Source organism: Helianthus annuus, chromosome 10, assembly GCF_002127325.2.
Source record: "Helianthus annuus cultivar XRQ/B chromosome 10, HanXRQr2.0-SUNRISE, whole genome shotgun sequence".
Classification (NCBI taxonomy): Eukaryota; Viridiplantae; Streptophyta; class Magnoliopsida; order Asterales; family Asteraceae; genus Helianthus; species Helianthus annuus.
The window spans coordinates 100,334,893-100,354,790 of record NC_035442.2 but is presented as its reverse complement, the minus strand read 5'-3'; the positions used below and the strand labels follow the sequence as shown (position 1 = coordinate 100,354,790).

The 19,898-nt window shown below is 36.7% G+C and overlaps 1 protein-coding gene across 10 annotated transcripts; it reads left to right on the top strand.

Annotated features, from left to right (window-relative positions):
* The first annotated feature begins 16,275 nt into the window (after window positions 1–16,275).
* Window positions 16,276–19,582, top strand: LOC110885115. 10 transcript variants are annotated; one of them, XR_004868809.1, is made up of 8 exons: window positions 16,289–16,572; window positions 16,682–16,748; window positions 16,835–16,900; window positions 17,880–17,958; window positions 18,771–18,833; window positions 18,954–19,010; window positions 19,125–19,192; window positions 19,294–19,582. XR_004868809.1 is itself a non-coding variant. In XM_035978456.1 (4 exons), exons 1-4 carry the CDS (start codon window positions 16,537–16,539, stop codon window positions 17,933–17,935), a joined length of 225 nt encoding a protein of 74 aa, XP_035834349.1. In that variant the 5' UTR covers window positions 16,293–16,536; the 3' UTR covers window positions 17,936–18,764. The 10 variants fall into 10 exon arrangements, 2 of the variants coding, with proteins under 2 accessions (XP_035834348.1, XP_035834349.1); XR_004868813.1 differs by lacking the exon at window positions 18,954–19,010 and having other exon boundaries at window positions 16,286–16,572; window positions 17,880–17,985; XR_004868812.1 differs by lacking the exon at window positions 18,954–19,010 and having other exon boundaries at window positions 16,287–16,572.
* Window positions 19,583–19,898: the final 316 nt, after the last annotated feature.

Genomic DNA, 19,898 nt, shown 5'->3' with positions numbered 1-19,898 from the left:
TACTTCTGGATCAGGTACGTTGGCTCATTAAAAACCTTACTAAGAAAACTAAATAGGATAAAACTTAGTGAATATAATAACCCCCCCCCCCCCCTCATTTGTATACCTTTTAAAAGTAAGTGCCGATCTTCTATGAAATGATCTGTTGTTTGATCCCTTCGTATGTAATTCCTTTGAGATAACCAATCTTTATGATCTTTATTTGCTCTTCTAGTGCATCATCTCATAAATGAATATCAAAATATACGTGATTGTATTGTGTTACAAGCCTTGCATCTACAAAACTAACCAAACTTATTTTATAGGCTAGTAAAATATAATTACATATTTTACATACCTTTGATGTATCAAAATAGTTGTTTTCCTATTTCAATATTTCCTCACTTGGCACATGCTATAAGAAATCGATAAATTAAATAAGATATTTATGTAATCATAGATAATTATTAAGAAATATTAACGCACAATTGCACTTATATATGGTACTTATAGACCAACAAATTCAATTCCTTTCATAGGAAACTATAATAGTCCTTTTCTACAACCTATAACATATCTAAATGATAAGATTTGTCCATACTAAAATGACCCAACATCTTCCACATTTACTACGCATATGTTTATACTGCAGGTCGAGCAATAATTACAATATATCAATGTCTTTCAAAAATTCTTCCTCTAAAAGCTTGACAGTTTCTCACGATGATGTGTAGACATCATTATAGTGAACTTTTAAAGGAAATTTTTTAATAAAAATATGGATAACTTAATCAAAATTTCTACCCCTCTTTATCCGGATATCTTGAGTTCTACAACACTCGACCTGACTGTTTAGGTCCATACGTATTTTGTGAACTTGATATAGTACGTTCTTGAGGTTTTGATATCACTGCGTTTGGCATTATCAATCTATCAGAAAATTATATCCATCTTAACCAAATATGCATGTGTTTTCACTCTCAGGAGTTTTGCTACATAAACATGCTCATTTAACACATAGATTTCTATATCATATGCAAAGATATCATAAATGTGAGGACCGTTTGTCATCGAATTTGCTCAGGCCAAATCAATGTAAGCTAATGTTAACATGCAGAATCCGTTAGACTAGGTGACAAACATAAGAATTCACTGTTTAACAATGTTTCATTGATAACTTGTACGCGTACAATGCCTGGAAACAGTTGGACAGAGCTTCACCGTCCAGAAGCAAAAACTCATACTCAGCTCTCAACCCACACTCCTATATATAGGCAAACTAACCTGTGCGGATGAGCCCTTGACTCCTTCGTACAAATGGACATCCCACCATTCATGCAAAGTGATATGTGATCCTTCGTACGGATTGACTCATCTGTGCGAAGGTAACTGTGCATTACAAAACTGATAAACTAACATGCAATCCTATTACATTCATGACTCGATCCGATGACGTAGGCAGCATACATTATGCATCAACAAACTCCCCCTTGGATGTTGCCGCAGTCTCGATCGGTCTTCATTCTTCAATAACTTTATCTTTTTCCAAACCCTTGGACAAATAAATTCTTGTATGGCTTTTTCCTTCGTTCATGAGCATAACATGTTTCGATCACACTATGATATTGCATTGCTTGTGTCTTGTCTGGCACATTATACCAAATCTTTGTAAAGTAACAGGATTCATTATCCTTCTTTGATAGATTAACCAGCCACATAGGGTCTAAAATACGAATTCCTCTCCATGTTCTATCTGATTTAGATTGCATTGCAATCACCGCTTCGGTAGTTTTAGGATCAAAATACCACCCTTTAAACTCTTCATGAAAATCTTTTTTCCAGCTTCATAAGTGGCATATTTCTCATCACTCGCAGTCTCTTGATATGCAATGTCACATCTTTCTCTTTAGTCACCTGGTCAATGGTTATAACTTTCTTCGGATAGTGTCGCTTCCAATCTAGAAAGTTATGTCTAGCTTGATATCGGATAATTTGCCACAATCTCTGTTCACTCAGCTTTATAAAATGATTAATACACGTTGTTTGGCATAACTCCTACACATCCCACCATAGTAGAGTCTTTATATATGCAATATGTCTGGAGTATTGAACTCCAAATGCTCTTTTGATGCCAAAAACGTTTAGTTCAGGTATCCAACCCCAGCTGAGAATATCACCCGGTGAAACATCTGGATGTCTTGTAAAGAATGCTAGTGGTCTCCTGAATTTTTGTTCCTTAGGTAATGGCTTGAACCAATGTTTCTGAGCTTCTAACAATTCTTCTTTGCTTAGCTTCAGAGGAACGCCTTTTTCACTCTTTCTTTTCAACAACTCTTGCGTATCATCGACAAACATTTCTTGGAAAGTTGGGAAGTCCTCTGATCCTTCACCAGAATATTTGAAATTTTCTTCTTCATCAGAATCATCCTCCATAACAACTTTATCAAAATCATTTGCCTCAGGAAGATTCTTGAACACATACGCTTCAGGCTCAGAAATGTCGATGTTGTTTAGTTCTTCTTCAAAATTAAAGTTTAAAGAATCTTCATCTACTCCCATCATCTGTGCCATTTCTTCTCATGTATAGTTATGGACCAACTCCCCTTTCCGCCACATCATGACACAAATAGATGGTTTTAGATTATATACTTTCGGGAACAATCGTTAGTGGGGTAACGTCTGTGAAGATTCCCGAAGTATCTGCATCGTGAACAGTATCAGAACTCTGCTCCCCCTTATTGGTAGCATTATCTTCAATTTCATTCTGATTTTCATTTAAGTAATCATTCAAATCATCATTAGTTGTTTTCTTTCCTTGAATCCTCAACCCTGTACCACCCAAATCATTGTTATCATCATTATCATCATCGTCTAGATCATCACCATAGTTCGCTGGATCATCAAGATCAGCATCAAGATCATCCTCTTCTTCATCATCATTCTTGTTCTTGTTTTTTCTTTTTTCAATCTCGGCCAACTACCTAGGATCAAGCCACCAGTCATACTGAACATTTAATATAAATAAAGTAAAACCACATTACGAATACGATTAGTGACATAACATTAAAGTCTAAAACATATTTTAAGTAATTAGCGGAAGCATTAAGTACAAATCCCATTAAAATTTTTAAAACATGAGTTTCGAAAAGAGAATCTGGCAATGGTTCTAGACAACCACTACACTCCTCTGAGCAGACTCCAATGCAACACTTAAGGACCTACAAGCTTGCGGTAGTATGTCAACATAAAGTTGGCGAGTTCACAGTTTTAAAATGGTTTACTTGTTTTATCCCCAAAACATTAATTATTAAGTTTCCAGGTTTATAAAACATGCCATGGGGAGCAACCTCATCGTTAAGCCACTAAATTGTGTAGTAGTACCGAAACTGCGATTGTAGTGTTGTTTACCCCATATCAATGTCTATCATCATTGATCGGTCATAAGGCATAGTAGTTCACTCCCGTCCACGCATAGGCCCGGTGTGAGGTTGTCAAACCTATTAGCGCTATCAACTAATATCCCGTTCGCCATATCCGGCGACTAATCGGTATAATTGTAGGGGACTTTCATGATAGGGTTTCGTTTAGTCCGCTAGAGATATGAATTATAGACATCATTTTATTACTATTCCGTTCCCCGGGAATATTAGGTTCCCAATCCACCGGGAATACATGCTTTTAGTGTTAGTGTGAACTCACCTTTTTTTTGCTCGGTAGATAAATTATTTGTCCTACGTCGGTCAACCACGTCCTATTAAGGTTACCAATATTAGGCTCATACACAAGCAAGTCACGTATTTGATACACGTATTCTTAACATGTAGTATGTACATAATACACTATTTATATTAGTCAAATGTTGAAAACAGATATATAGAGCTTCAAAGATGGAACAGTGTAGTGTGCGCTTTCATAAATTATGGGCCATCATAGTATGTGGCCCACTAGGAAAATAGCCCGATACATATCAGTGTGCAGCCCACTTGTAAGTGTGCAGCCCACTTGTAAGTGTGCGGTCCACACGGGAGTGTATAACCTCCTGATTAGTGTGCAGTCATGCATAAAGGGTATTGTACCCCGTGCAATAGACAAATGTACGTAAGAAATGTGCGGTCCTAAGGAGTGTGTGGCCTTGCATAGTCTGGTGGTACGATGCGCAGTCAAGGGTTGTATAATGCAGGAGTGTGCGGTTATGCATCTCCTGTTAGTACGCTCTGCACTCGGGATTGTACCATACCGAAGTGTGCGACCTTTTTGAGTGTGCGGTGTGTAGTCTGTGTTTGTACATCTTGTAGCTAATGTTGTACATTCTTAGTGTGCGACCTGATTCACATCAAACAATTTTCATTTCACGTTTATCACAATTAAATCAACCAGGTTTGCAACTTTCACAACATTCATCTTAAAACCTAACATTCTCTTCATCCAGCACAAGCAGATTCATGTACCAGTTATCATCTAATCATTAGATCAAATCATCATTAACATCTTAACATTTCATATGAATCCATTGATACTTTATAAACATGCCTAAATCCCTAATCTTTTTAACATTATCCATAAATAATCAACACATCATTAAATCACTAATCAATGAAACAGTGAATCACATCAAATCAGCCCTAACATTAACTAAACATGATCATTTAAACGATTTGTGAACATCATACAAACCTATTATCATTTTGTAACATACAAATCCTAATTCATTTCATCATATTATGAATCTTTCCGCATCATGTTCATACAAAGAGATCATCTAAAATAATGTCTAGTGAACACCCATTTCTTAACACAACTAGAAACAAACAACGAAGAACATCCACCAAGAATACATCATTCATATAATCATTTAATAAAGAATCAAGTGAAGAAATACAAAAAATACATAACACATATTCATACTAACTGGAAATGGAAGTTCAAGAAGAAGTGTGCGAGTTAAGAGAGAAGAAAAAGATCTTTGGAAGCTTTAAGAGGAATGAAAAAGCTGTTGGTGATGCTTGAATCTTCAAAAATGAATGAGAGAGGAATGCTGGCTGAATTCTAGGAGAATGTTCCTAAAAGGGGTTAGCCGCCAAAGAATGTTTTGGGAAAGGGTGTTAGGGGTTTGGCTGATATGAGTATTTATACTCAGAAAAGATGTCGCACACTTCTAATGGAATCCAACTGTCAAAGATGCCGCACACATGTACAATACATGTGTGTGTGGTTCTGATTTGTTTGTGGTGTGCGACCAGATGTGGTCTTCATTAACTGGGAGTGTGCGGTCTAGTTAGAATCTGGGCTCCACAGACCAGAGGCCCACACATGGGAGTGTGCGGCTTGGATGGAGGTGTGCGGCTGCACACTATGAGTTATATAGTGTGCGGCCATGATTTATTAATATTAATAATAGCTTTCAATATTCAAACACACTTATATATATATATATAAGCAGTCAAAATATATTTAGCACGTTAATCAGTTCCACTAAATTACAATGTAAGGTGAAATGTGAAAAGAAACGATACAAGGTGAAGCGTACGAGTTGTCACATTATCCCCAAGTTGAAAGAAACTTCGTCCTGAAATTTAGCAGGCAGTTACTAAATATGCTAATTGTTTTCGCGGGGTGTCACATCATCCCCATGTTGATTGGGAATTTCGTCTCGAAATTCAGTAGTAGCTTCATTACTGGACGTGTTGTTCTTGAACAAGTGAGGATACTTCGCATCATTTGGTCTTCTCTTTCCCAAGTAAACTCTGGACCTCGTCGCGAGTTCTAACGTACTCAGACTATGGGTGTCTTGCTACAATTGAGAGTTTTGCTCTTGCGGTCCATAATTTCAATTGGTTCCTCAACGAAATGAAGTTGATCGTCGATAGTGAGTTCCTTGAAAGGAACAATGAGAGTTTCGTTAGATAAACACTTTTTCATATTCTACACGTGGAACACGTTGTGTACGCCACTGAGTTCTTCTAGAAAATTCAATTGATATGCCACGGTGCCGATTCTTTCAGTGATTTCGAATGGTCCGACGTAACGCGGATTAAGCTTGCCCCGTTTGCCAAAATGGATCACACCTTTCCAAGGTGAGACTTTCAGTAAGACCCGATCTTTGACTTCAAATTCCAACGGTTTTCTACGCATGCCGGCGTAGCTTTTCTGATGGTCGCGCGCTGCTGCCATCTGTTGCCTGATCAGGGCAATCTTTTCTATTGTGTTGAGTACGAGTTCAGGGCCAGTGATTTGGCTATCGCCAACTTCAGCCCAACACAAAGGTGATCGACACTTCCATTCGTACAATGCCTAGAACAGAGCAGCCTGAATACTAGTGTGGTAGCTGTTGTTATAAGAGAATTCCACCAAAGGTAGGTGTCTTTCCCATCCATTGGCAAAATCGATAATACATGCCCTGTCTTCGAGGGTTTTAATAGTACGTTCGGTTTGACCATCCGTTTGCGGGTGATAGGCAGTGCTTATGTCTAAACGTGAGCCGAAAGATTTGTGCAAAGCTTGCCATAAATCAGAGGCGAATTGTGGATCACGATCAGAGATAATGGAGATGGGTGTGACATTTGTGCCTCTACGACCACTATACAAATACGAATCCAATGAAATCTTTTGTTTCATTTTCAGGATTTGTACAACTACAATTGACATTTACACATATCAATTCTTGTTCGATTTCAAGCTTTTAAACACTTTCTGGAAAGTTATACGCAAACTATTTCGTAAACGTAATTAGTTTAACGCGACATACACTCTGGAACAGTGGCATAAGCTTAACATACCTTAAATAACCTTTACATAACTTAGAAATAAGTTTTGAAGGGTTTGGTATGGCAAAAACAAGTTTATTCGATCACAGGGACTATTTGTGACAAACTGCAAAAGTTTGCCAATTCTCATAGCTACTTAAACTCCGGAACAAGATCATATGCTAAACATACCTTAAATACCCTTTACAAAGCTTAGAAATAAGTTTTGAGGGGTTCTGTATGCGAAAATACGCTTAGTTGATCAAAGGGACTAAAAGCATCAAAACTGCGAAAGTATGCATATGCGTGCATATCTTGCATTCTGACCATATCCGGACATCCAAAAATTTTTGTAATCACTAAGATATTGTATTTTAGTGATGGGAATGCAAAAATACCATTAGTCGCGCAATTTGGATCGTTTTCGCGTCCGTTCGAGTTTCGTCATAATTAACCGAAAAACGCGACCGTACGACCTAACGAACCGAAATCCATGATGTTTCCAAGCATATTTCAAGTCCCCTATGCTTTAACATCCTTGTAGAGCCTTGAAAATGGGTTAACGGAGGTTAAACACATCGAAAATGCACTTACAAGGCTGCAGGGACTAATTCTGACAATTTTGAAAGTCTAGTGTATGGTGGCGTCACGCGACAGGGTACCCCTTCCCTTGTGGCGCGACGTGAGCAGGTCATTTCGACAGAAACTCCATTTCAGCGACCAGCTCTTGTTTTCTAACTTAGTTTTTCAATGTTGTGGGCTATTTTAAGTTATGAGCAAGGCTTTGATTCATGACCACGCACTTGTTTAAATCCTACAAAGCTTTGGGCAATACTCAAGACATGTGCCATGATCTTGTGGCTTCAATTCAACTATAAATAGTGATGTGCGTGAAGTGTGATATATTTTTTATGTATATTTTTCAGCCCTTTTTACACTTTTAGCCAAGTTTTAAATTTATAAAACACGATATTTACTAACACTAAACACACATATGGGCAAGTGCACCCATCGTGGACGTAGTATAGTGTTGGTAAGATACCGAGGTCGTCCAAGGACACAAGAGCTTTTAGTACCGGTTTATCCTCAACGTCTAATCAAATCAAAAAGGTTAGAAAAGGTTTTTAAACTAGAAAAATAAAAACTAACTAAATGCTGAAAAATAAAAATAAAATAAAAACAGATAGACAAGATGAATCACTTGGATCCGACTCGTGTATTAGTATAACCTTTGATTATTTTCGCACTTTTGCACTTGTTTAAGAGATTATCTTAGTTATTGTAGTAGGCCCCTCTTTTGGAGGCGACGTTACCCTCAACCCAGTAGTTTGAGTCAGCAAGGATACAATCCTAAAGGGTTGGATTATTGGAAGATAATGAATTAAGTTATTAATGCAAATTATGGTAGGCCCCGCTTTTGGCGGTGACGTTACCCTCGGCTAAGTAGTCTGAGTCAGCAGGGATACAGTCCTAAATAGCCGGGTTATAGTATTAATAGTAGTTAACTTATGAGGGGGTCAAAGAGTTTGGATTCCCGCCATCCAATACCTATGGGCATTGAAGGAGATCCTACTAAATTTGACCCAGGTCCCTTGCAGGACCTCTATACGCTGAACAAGGGCAAGACCCTTACCAAACCGTTCCCTTAACCCCCGACCAGGTAGCCAACATACCTCCATATAGACCGTGGAGATATGAATGGTGAAAATCTTTTATTTTATGTAGATAGTAAAATAATGCCAAGACACCACGGACAAACGATAAGGACAGATCACCTTCAACATAAGTAACTAGTTATTAAAATCATTAATACAAAACCAAATAAAAAGTGCAAAAGATTAAAAATAAAAAGTATTATACTAAACACTTGTCTTCACCAAGTGATGTAAGAGACTTAGGCAAACATGGCCTTGATTGTCAAGAACTCTTACTATCAATCTTGGATACCGAGACGACTCACACAATCTACGATGGACAATGGATGATGGGGGTGGATGATGGTGTTATGGTGGTGGTGGGTGGTGGATGAAGTGTGAGAGAGGTGGTGTGCCAAGGGATGAGTTGGAATGAAACCAAGCACTCCTATTTATAGGCTGAACAGAAGGTTGGGCACGGCCCCGTGTCCGCTGGACACGCCCCCGTGCCCGTCTGACACTCTCTCTCTTCATTAATTGTAATTCGCAATTACAATTAATGCGCCTCCTGTACTTTCGCCACGCCCCCGTGCTCACTGGACACGGCCTCGTGGTGGGCAATAGAAGCTTCTACAGGTTTGTCTTTTCTGCTGCTTCTTGGGCACGGCCCCGTGCTGGCTGAGCACGGGGCGTGTTCAGTCTTCTATTTTCTCTTCTTTGCTTGGGAGGATGCTGTTGAGGGTTCGGGCAATCTACTTTTGTTCCTTTTCTTGTATTTATGCTAGAATTAGCTGTCTTTTTGCTTCTTTTGTGTATTTGAGCTCATTTCATCCTGAAAATACGAAAGGAAGACAAAAACACTCTTTTTCCAACATTAGTACTTAAAAAGGGTTAGTTTTATGCCTCATTTGATGTAATTTATATGTTGCATTTTATACACATCAAATACCCCCACACTTGAACTTTTGCTTGTCCTCAAGCGAAACTCTTTAAATATGTGGCTTACACTCCCAAATGGAATGGGTAGAAGAGAAGGTTTTTGGCTTGTCATAGAGTGTCGGGAATCCAAGATTTTTTTGGGTTTTATTTTTATTTATTTACAATCCTATTCGTTATGATTTATTTAGAACGTTTCATAAGATAAATTACTTATTAGGGCATAACATGTCTTTTTAAAATTTCATTTATATACAAGTTCACATACCTCACGGGGGATCACTCAACACTCGGCCGAAGGTGTATTTTTAGTGAATCACTCGAGAGCGGCATGGAACTTATTCCTACCATAAGCTTGCCAAGCAATCAATCCTCCTCCTTTTTAACTTTATACCTTTGTAGATATCAAGAGGACTTTTTGGGTGAAGGGTTAGGCTTGGGCTAAAGGTGGGTGGTTGGGTTAGTGGTTAGTAAAAGGGCGAAAAGTGTAAAAAAACGTCGGTTTTCGTAAAACACTTTGTTTTTGGTGACTTTTTTTTTGAAGTATTTCTCCAAACAAGCTTTTGTTTGCATAGCTTTGTTTGTTTTTTTTCAACTTCATCAAATTTTTTTTTTCATCACACGAAAAAGAACGAGTTTACGAAAAACCGAGCTTGTTACTAAAATAAAGGGTGAAAAATAAAAAGGGTTTTTGGTGGGTGAAAAAGGGTAAAGAAATGAAAGGTTGTTGGTGCACTTACATCTGCTGACTACGTCTTCCATCGAGTCTTGAAGTTGAACAGATCAAACATGGCACGGAAACCTAGAAATAGGAGTTTGTAATAGGTCCGCTTATTTTCACTAGGTTAGGTCCGCTTTGGTGTCATGTTTAGGTCTAGGTTCGCTCATATGGTATGTAGTTGGTCCGCCCATGTGTCACGATGTAGGTCCGCTTATACGTACGTGTACGTATAAGCGAACCAGCTTGTCTATATATAGGTCCATATGAGCGATCCATAAACACATAGTTGAAGGTGTTTGTTCCGGTATGCTGCCGAAGTGCTGTCAAATCTTGTAATCGAGTTCAAACGTCAATAATACAGCAAGTTTAAAGTGAATACAACTTGAATAGCACCGGATTATTAGTTTCCGCCTCTTAATTCGGATACGAACTTCTCTGAACGACTCAAACAGGGCCGAGAACGATCCTACAAGTGGTATCAGAGCTCAGGAGGAGGAGTTCTTGCCATTTTAGCTGCATTTTTTCTGATTTTCTACACTTTCTTCACTTTTTCAAAAATTTTCACGGTAAAATAAGCTCAAAATCACACAGTGCACTCGGAATCATGAATTAACAAACCCTTGAAGTTTTCAGATCTAAAATCGACCTAGAAAGTTGATTTTTAGGGGGTTCGCTTTTACGGTTTCGCTCAAAAAGTGACATCAGCATCCTGGTCCGCTCGAACGGACATTGAGTTGGGTTCGCTTATTCGGTCATCCTGCCTGGTCCGCTCCAAAATTTCAGTGGGTTCGCTCGAACGAACAGCTTCTGGTCCGCTCGAACGGACATTGAGTGTGGTCCGCTCCAACGACATCAGATTGGTTCGCTCATTTGTCAATCAACTGGTTCGCTTATCCGGTAAATTGATTGGTTCGCTTATTGATCAGTTCACCCGGTTCGCTAATACAACAGTTTGTCTGGTTCGCTTAAACGACACTTAGTTTGGTTCGCTTATCTGATCAGTTTTAGAAATCCGCTTTTGAGACGCTTCGCTTACACTACGTCAAAAGTGGGCTTTAGCCACACTTTTTCAAAAACAGGCATGCCACACATTTGAATAAATGTGTGGCTAAAGGTCATTTATAATCTATTAATACACTTTTAACCACACATTTTATTATTAATGTGACCATTGTATAACAACTCAAAACCTTTAGCCACACTTAAACAAAAAAATGTGACATTTACTAGCCACATTCGAAAAAGTGTAGCAAAATGTAACCAACGGCCATAATACTCGTTTGATTTTTTATTTATATGACTAAAAACACATCAATTCGAAACATTTAGCCACACTTAAAAAAAGCTGTGACATATATTAGCCATGTTAGAAAAGTGTGACTAAATGTGATCTATCACCATGGTATTTTTTTAACGATGTGGCTAAAAGCTAATTCATATGGTCACTTATGTTGGTTTATGTGACCAAAACGTATTTTTTATTAGTCACTTATAAATTTTTATGTGTAACTAAAAATTATCAATGGTCATGACAAAAAATTAAAATATATGACTATTGCTGGTGTTTGGCCACTAACTTAATTGCTTTGTGTGACCATCCATGCTCCCCTCTCAACTAGAACCGATGTTTATGTGAACAAAACATATTGTTTATTAGTCACTTAAAAATTTATATGTGTGGCCGATTAATGGCCATGGAAAAAAATAAAAAAATGTGACTATTACTTGTCTATGGTCACTAAATTGCTTTGTATGACCATACCCCCTCCCCCGTTGGAACCCTAGTTCTTCACCTGTTAGAGAAAATTTTGATAATATCCAATTTCCGCAGTTCATCAACGTCAATTGAATATCGTCTTACAACTGGAATTTTTGGTTATGAATTTAGTTCTGTTCGTATGTGTTTTTGTCGGTTTTGCCTTTGTAGTCAGATCTATACGAAACCCTAGATTTGAAATGTGCCATTTTCGCAGAGAAATTGTTGTTCTTATGACAACCACCATTGTTCTTCATTATTTCGACCACCAATCTGCCACAATTCCATTTAATCGATTTTCAAGGTTTTTCCACAATTATGAAGATGAGGGTATGCTTGTTGCAAGATATAGTAAGGACGAAGATAAAGTGACAGTAATAAAGACAAATACATATGTATTGGACTTGTGTCAATCATCACGACCTGCAGAGCCAATAGCGGGAACATGTATGGAACTATTAAGAAACTTTAACAGTCCAAGAATCTTCAATACAGTAAGAATTTGGTGCTTCCAGTTTAGATAATTGCTATCATCTAGTTTAATTTTAACAAATTGAGTGATGTTCCACAGGTTTGATGATGAAGTGCTAGTTGTTGCCATGATTACAATAGCAGAAAAAAGGATGAACACTGAACAGAGGAAATAAGATAGAAGCGAACAGATATTGGGTGTCTAGGAGGCCAAAGGAGCCTTTAGTTGTTGCTACATTTAGCCTAGTTGTCCACAATGGTGGAGATGTGGAGGAAGCTTTTAGCATAGCTAAGAAAATATCCAACCCACATGTTACAACTTACCATGAGCTCTCAGAGCCTAAAAACCTGTTTGACCCATTACCCAACCCCTGATCCACTTACATAAGGGGTCTTACATATTTGCTACAGGAGTAGGTGTGTGATAGCAGAAGTTCTTGTTGAGAAGAACTTTGACCTGGCTTTCTAAGTTATTTGTGAGTTTAATCTTTCTGGTAACAATCACATAGTGAACCATGCCATTCAATTCACTCTTGTTAAGAATTTAGCTACAATGTTATCATTTTCTATGTTAATGTGAAAATCCATTTGTTAATATATATGCTGGTGTGGCGTCATCACTTGCTGAGAGTAAGAAAGGTGGTCAATTGACTGAATTTTTTAGAAATATTAAGGGCAATATTGAAGATGAAGATTGGGACCAGGTAACTAATCATAAGTTTACTCTTAAAACAGTAAAGATTACTAGTTTCACATGTAAAATAATATAATTATGAAAGGATTTGTCTGACCTACTATAACCTTGTTCTGAGTTTCTACTAAATTGTTGGCATTTTAGGAAGGTTTTGGCTTGTGTGGTGTGTGGCTGCCTCAAAAGTGCCTTCCAGATAGCTTCTAGAAGCGAAGGTGTGGCTGATGTGCAGTATGTAGCACATCAGGTATGTATTTTGCATTTTTTAATGTTTGGTCAAAATTGTTTTGGTAATTCTGTGATTTCCGTCATAAGATGAATGCAATTACTAAAAGCCTCACTATCTATATGCATTTTCATTTTACTAACCTAACATGGGTGGGTGTTGCAGCCGTTACATGTAAGTGCACTTCCAGTGCTTGATATGTGCAAACAATGGTTGGCTTAGTACATGTAAAATATGACCCACCAACCCCGAATTCCAGTTTTATTAGGTTTGTAAAGTCAAATGCACATTTTATAGCACTGAAAAAAGAGGTTTTGAAGCTTGGATTATCAGTGACTAAGGCGCTATCTAACAGGACTATCTCCGAGAATCCTAAAAAATCTTTGGGCCCAGACGAGTAGTTCAAATCGGGCCCTAAAGTATATATTTTTTAAAATATATAAAAACTTATAATGTATTAAAGAAGCTTAAAATATATAATAAAAAAGCTCAATTGGTTCAGTTTTTTCAATTATTCAGTTTTATGATTACCCCTAATTTGGATATCGAATTGCCAATTTGGCAATGCTGCACATCCCATTGGCACCAAAGACTATGCCAGCTCTAATGGTGCGATCCTTGTCGTTACACGTATCTAATATAATAGATACATATTATGTCTCGCGGGCAATGAGTAGCTACTCAGAAGCACCTTATTTTGATTTGGTAATAAGCTTGTACTTTAATATAGGTGGTAGTTTTAGGAAGATTACTTGTATTATGTACTTTTGGAGCTTATACATAATTACTATGATTTGTGCAGGTGTTCAATTTTCTACACTTGTATTTAAAGGCTTTGAAGATATCTGAATGTGTAAATCAAGGATTTGTGCCAAAGCAAGGTGGCAATGCTAATTACAAGTTGCTTGCAATTGAAAGCGTACAGGGAGTGCGACTTTCGGAAAGTCAGAAAAGCTATTAGAATCCAAATAATTTGCTAATTACAAAACTATTCTATGTGCATGAAATTGGGATATGAGAATTACCAGGTTTGACTTTCCGAAAGTCACAAAAGGGATGCCTTCTATGTTGTCTTCTTTAGTGCATATATAGTCTTTTGTATCAGAATAAATATTAACTTCATATTTTTTTGTTTCAAGAAACGTGCATCATATTGAACTTTTACAATATATCTATCACTTTATAATACAATTAATATTTGTTTATGTTCTACCTTATCACTAAACACGAAATAATGGACGCTATTTTATCACTATTGTTGCGTAGCACAGAGGTACGTTGTCACTATTTGCTATCGATAAATATGGTATATCATATACGTTTTAGCAGACCATATAGGTCCTTAATGGATCACAATGAATAATAGTGGATCATATATGTCTTATTGGTACATATAAGGCCTTAATGGATCACAATGGACAAAAGTAAATCATATACGTCTTAATAAACTATATTGGGCCTTAATAGATCACGGTAGACAATAATCGGTCATATATGTCATAGTGGACCATGTTGGGCCTTAATTTATCACAATTGACAATAGTTGATCATATACATCTTAATGGACCAAATTGGGCTAATTGATCACAGTTGACAATAGTATATCATATACGTCTTAATGGACCAAATTGAGCCTTAATGGATCACAGTGGGGAATAGTAGAACATATATGCCTTAATGGACCATATTGGGACTTAATGGATCACAATGTACAATAATAGATTATATCTGACTTAATGGATCATATTGGGCCTTAATGTATCACAATGGCCAATAGTAGATCACATATGTCTTAATGGACCATATTTGGTCTTATTGGATCATAATGACCAACAGTCGATCACTTATGTTTTAATGGACCATATTAGATCACAATGGCCAATAGAAAATCACATATGTCTTAATGGACCATATTCGGTTGTATTGTATTACAATGGCTAATAATAGATCACATATGTCTTGCTGGACAATATTGGGCTTTATTGGATCACATATGTCTTGATGTATTACAATAGCTAATAATAGATCACATATGTCTTAATGGACCGTATTGGACCTTTTTGTATCATAATGACCGGTAGCAGATCATATATGTGTTTAATGGACCATACTGGGCCTTATTGGATCACAATACCCAGTAGTAGATCACATATTTCTTAACGGACCATATTGGGTAATAATGTATTACAATGGCCAATAATAGATCACATATGTCTTAGTGAACCATATTGGACCTTATTGGTCAAAATGACCAATAATAAATAGATGGCATATGTTTAATGGACCATATTAGGCCTTATTAGATCATAATGCCCACTAGTAGATCGTATATGTATTAATGGATGATATTGGGCCTTAATGAATCAAAATGCCCAATAGTAAATCACTCGGTATCAGGGTGGAACCAGTGTTAAGTTAGTCATAGCACAGACTACGGCTCAAGTCCATATTCGTAGTGTATTTTTTTAATTTTTATTTTTGGTTTTATACAAAGATACCCCTAAAATAATAAAAGGATACCCCTAACCAAACCAAACTTATAAAATAAGTAAACCTGATTGAAACACTAGCCCAATTGATTAGATTAGCCCAAAAAAAACACAAGTACGTATGACAGCAACCTGGAAGAAAACCAAATGTCGCTTTGGCTTCTCGCTCAGACTCAAGACTCAATCGCTGCATTCTTCGTCCCTGCTATTTGTTGCTGCATTCTTGAACAATGCCATAGTTTGTGCGGTCAAAAAGGAATTTTTCATAAAGTAAAAGACGACGAGGTGATGGAACGATTTCAAGCTATGAAAAAAAGAAGAGGACAAATCTATTAGGTATTTGTTTTACATTATTTTTTTATTGTCGTTTTTTACCTTTGTATAATTGCATGGTAAAAAAATTTTTTGGGATACCCCTAATTTAATGGGCTAGTTCCGCCACTGCTTATATTGTAAAGAAACAAAAAAGAAAATAAGAAAAAGAGAAAAACATATGAGAAACCCAAAAGGATTTTGGCAAGTATATAACCATTATATTCAGTTTGTTACAGTATGGCTTGTAATTTATATTTATATAGTGTTATATAAGTATTTAATTAAACAATATATTTGCACAAGTGTTGCAAAAATTTAAATTTCACTTTTGTTCACAATTCCCTCGTTGAAATGTCCCAAATATTTCAAGCATTCCCTCCACTCCAAATTTTGCCTCTTCATTGTTTTAATCCTATCTCTTTCGATCTCATTCTCTTTCCGAAACCTACACTCAGCTCTCCTGTTCAAATCTGGAAGATACCAGAAGACCTTCGTCTAGAAGATACCCCAAACCCTAACTCAAACAGAGACGTCATTTGTGCCTATAAGGTGTTTACGGAGGTTGATAGCAGGCCATGTTCGTCGGAGATCGGAACCCTACATCCACAACGGTGCTTCACGACATAACTTTCGCCGTCTATTATCCGTTTCATCTTCGAATAATGTTGTTTCTTCTTCGTACGCGTATGTGGTGACTAACCTGATTACGCAATTTTGCAGGTTCATCATTGTTTTAACCCAGCATTTGGTCACGCAAGAACGCAGCCACGCAAGAACGCACACCGAGGTTCGTCATCGTTTCAATCTGGTTAGATTTTGGTCCGATATTGATCATATTTTGGTCTAGGGTTTATCATTTGTTTCCATTTGTAGTTCCAAACCAGCTTATTTTGGTCGAGGGTTCACAATTTGGTCAGATTTTGGTCCGATTGGGATTAGGTTAGTTATTTAACCTGCTTATTTGTTCTGTTTTTACATGACTACACAAATATTGAAGACTGACTACACATATATTGAAGACTGAAGTTTGTATGTTGTAGTTTAGAACTTGCTTGTTTAACAAATTGTAGTCTTGGGTTTCTATTTTGTAGTCTTGGTTTTTCAAATGTTTTATTGAACCTGCTTATTTTGTAATCTTGGGTTTTGACTGTTGCCATATTAATCACTCCTGCTTTGTATTGCAAGTTGATTACGAATATGAGTGCCTTATCATATCATAGAGATATGAGTAAATTAATAGTTTTCTTTTGGATTGGGTTGGGTTTACGCTATCTTAAAATTTGCAGATACAAAACTAGCACAAGTTGAGTCCACACTCAAGGCTCAACTGAAGTTTATTCATGCTTTCTAGAGCCAGCCTGTGAATCATTTAATGACAAATATATTTTATGTTTCGTATTAACGTAATGTTAACCGTATACTGGCCAACATATCACTTTTTTCACATATAATTTTGTAGTTCATCATTGATTCTGTCCACTGATTCACATAGTTACAACACACATAGAAGTTACTTATAAATGGGTCGATTTGGGTTGTGTTTTTATTTTGAACGGGCCAATAAAAAGGTTGAGCTAAAAGCCTAACATTATTGTTGAACTAATATTGTTTGTAACTTTTATAATCATGATTAACGATCTAGGAGGCTAAAAGCAAGCTCGTTTAGTAAACGAGCCTGAGCCTAAACACAAGCTCGTTTAGTAAACGAGCCCAAGCTTGAGCCGGCTTGCGATCCTATGACTAAAAACAAGCTCGTTAAGCGATCCAATGACTAAAAACAAGCTCATTTAGTAAACGAGCCCAAGCTTGAGCCGGCTCGCGATCCTATAACAATGGACATTTAGGATGCTCCATAAAGCTTGCAGGTATCGTTAATTATATCTAACATTAGTTATTAACTGTTTATATAATATTCCAGGAACCCGTCTTGTTCAGTACTCATTCCTACACTTCGAACTGTTGGCAACATTGTGATCGGTGATGATCTCCAGACTCAGGTACTAACATTGTGATTGGCAACAAAGGTATGCTTCGTTGAGTCAAAGTTCAAATCTGGTCAGGTCAGGTGTAGTCGGGTTAAGGTCCGTTTGGGTAAAAGTCAAGTGTAGTCATTGACACCATCGAAGTTTACATGAAAGAAAAAGGGAATAAAGATAGAGAATTAAAATGGGCGAAAAGATAAATTAGTCGAAAGATTAGTGTTTGGATACAAGCTGAGGAAACTTGTAGGTTAGAAACTTTTTTTCAAATTTTCGGTCTAAATTCTATCACATGCTGTTTACAAACCTGCAAGTTTGCTATTTACAAACCTGCAAGTATATTTTAAAATATCAGATAAGTTATTCGTGCTAGATTTTCAAGAACAAAGTACATGATGAACACAATATATGAAAAAGTTTGCATTCTAGACTTTATTTTATATAAGTTTTCACGAGCTAGGTGAATTAGACAAGGTGGTCGTTCCCATATAAACCAGCCAGACCACTAAACCAGGTGAATTAGATAAGGTGGTCGGACATGGAACACAAACACTGACAGGGTGTGCAAGATCTTGTTCGATTATTAACCTCAATTGAAATCGAAGCCGAAGTCATTAATTAATATATTTTATTAACCATAAAATAGCATGTCAAACATAAAATATATTTAAGTTTCTAACCTGCAAGTTTCCTCAGCTTTGGATGGTGCCTATCACATGCCTGAAATCATTCATGGTGATGAATGTGTTGTTGAGGCCAGTCAGTCCTATCATTTTCAAGAATTATGTCAATTGAAACCTTTTAAAATTCTCACAAGAGACTTAATTCAGGTTGCCCGCCACCCGGATTGTGTTACTATTGTCACAAGAATATTTGGTTGTGCTGGTTTAAAGGTATATCTTTATATTCATGAGGATCAAATTGCATAATTTTGTTCCTCATAAAATACAAATTAACATATTTTCCAATCTTAAGAAAAGATGATTAAGTTACATAAATTTTTTGTTTCTTAGCCTACAGTTGCTGCAATTGAAGCAAGGAACTGGAAAACAAAGAAACCTTAACCACTGGTGGTCCCTTTTTGTTCTCCCTCTTGCACGCAAGCATAATGCAATAACCGTTAAAAATACTCGGTATCTAAAGTGTGTTATTTTCTTAACATGGTTTATATGTTATGTTTTTAGTGCATACAAGGCTTCCCTAAAGGTGCTCTAAGGCTTATAATCTTAACTGGATCGGGAGGTTCTTTCAGGTGCAGTAAATTACTAAATTTTGTGTTTAATTCTCATGTGAAATTTGGATTCCATGTTTAATTCTCATGTGAATAATGTCTATCTTTGTTTCTGGTGATAGGGGCTGGCTTGTTGAATAACTTAAAGACATCAAGGTTGCTGCCGACGCCTTAAAACATCAACACAACAATAAAGGCTATTGAAGAAATGGAAGAAATTGATCTGGACAACCAAGGCATATGTTTTCTTTTAAATGGCTATTGAAGACCTTGAGAGGGATCCACATGAGGCAGTGGTTGCATTATTTGTAGATAGCTTATGATCAAAAGTTTATGTAATATATTATTTAAATTTAAAACTTATGTATGGATTTTGGTTTATTATTATTAATATCATTAGTTTTGTTTTTAGGTTTGTTCATGGTTACTACTTTACTCCTGTTTTAATTTTACAAAAAAAAAATGAAAATAAAATTGATAATTATGCAAAAATGGCCACATAGAACCACAACAAATATGTGTGGCTAAAGGTTGGACAATAGCCACACTTAGGATTTACAAAATTTTGTGTGGCTATAAATAATCGTTGGCCACAACATAGTCATTTTGTTTCTTGTTTGTGTGACAGATGATACCAAACGTCATGGGAAAAAAGTTATGTGTGACTAAAGATTAGAAAATAGCCACACTTAAAATTACAAAATTTAATGTGACTATAAATAACCAT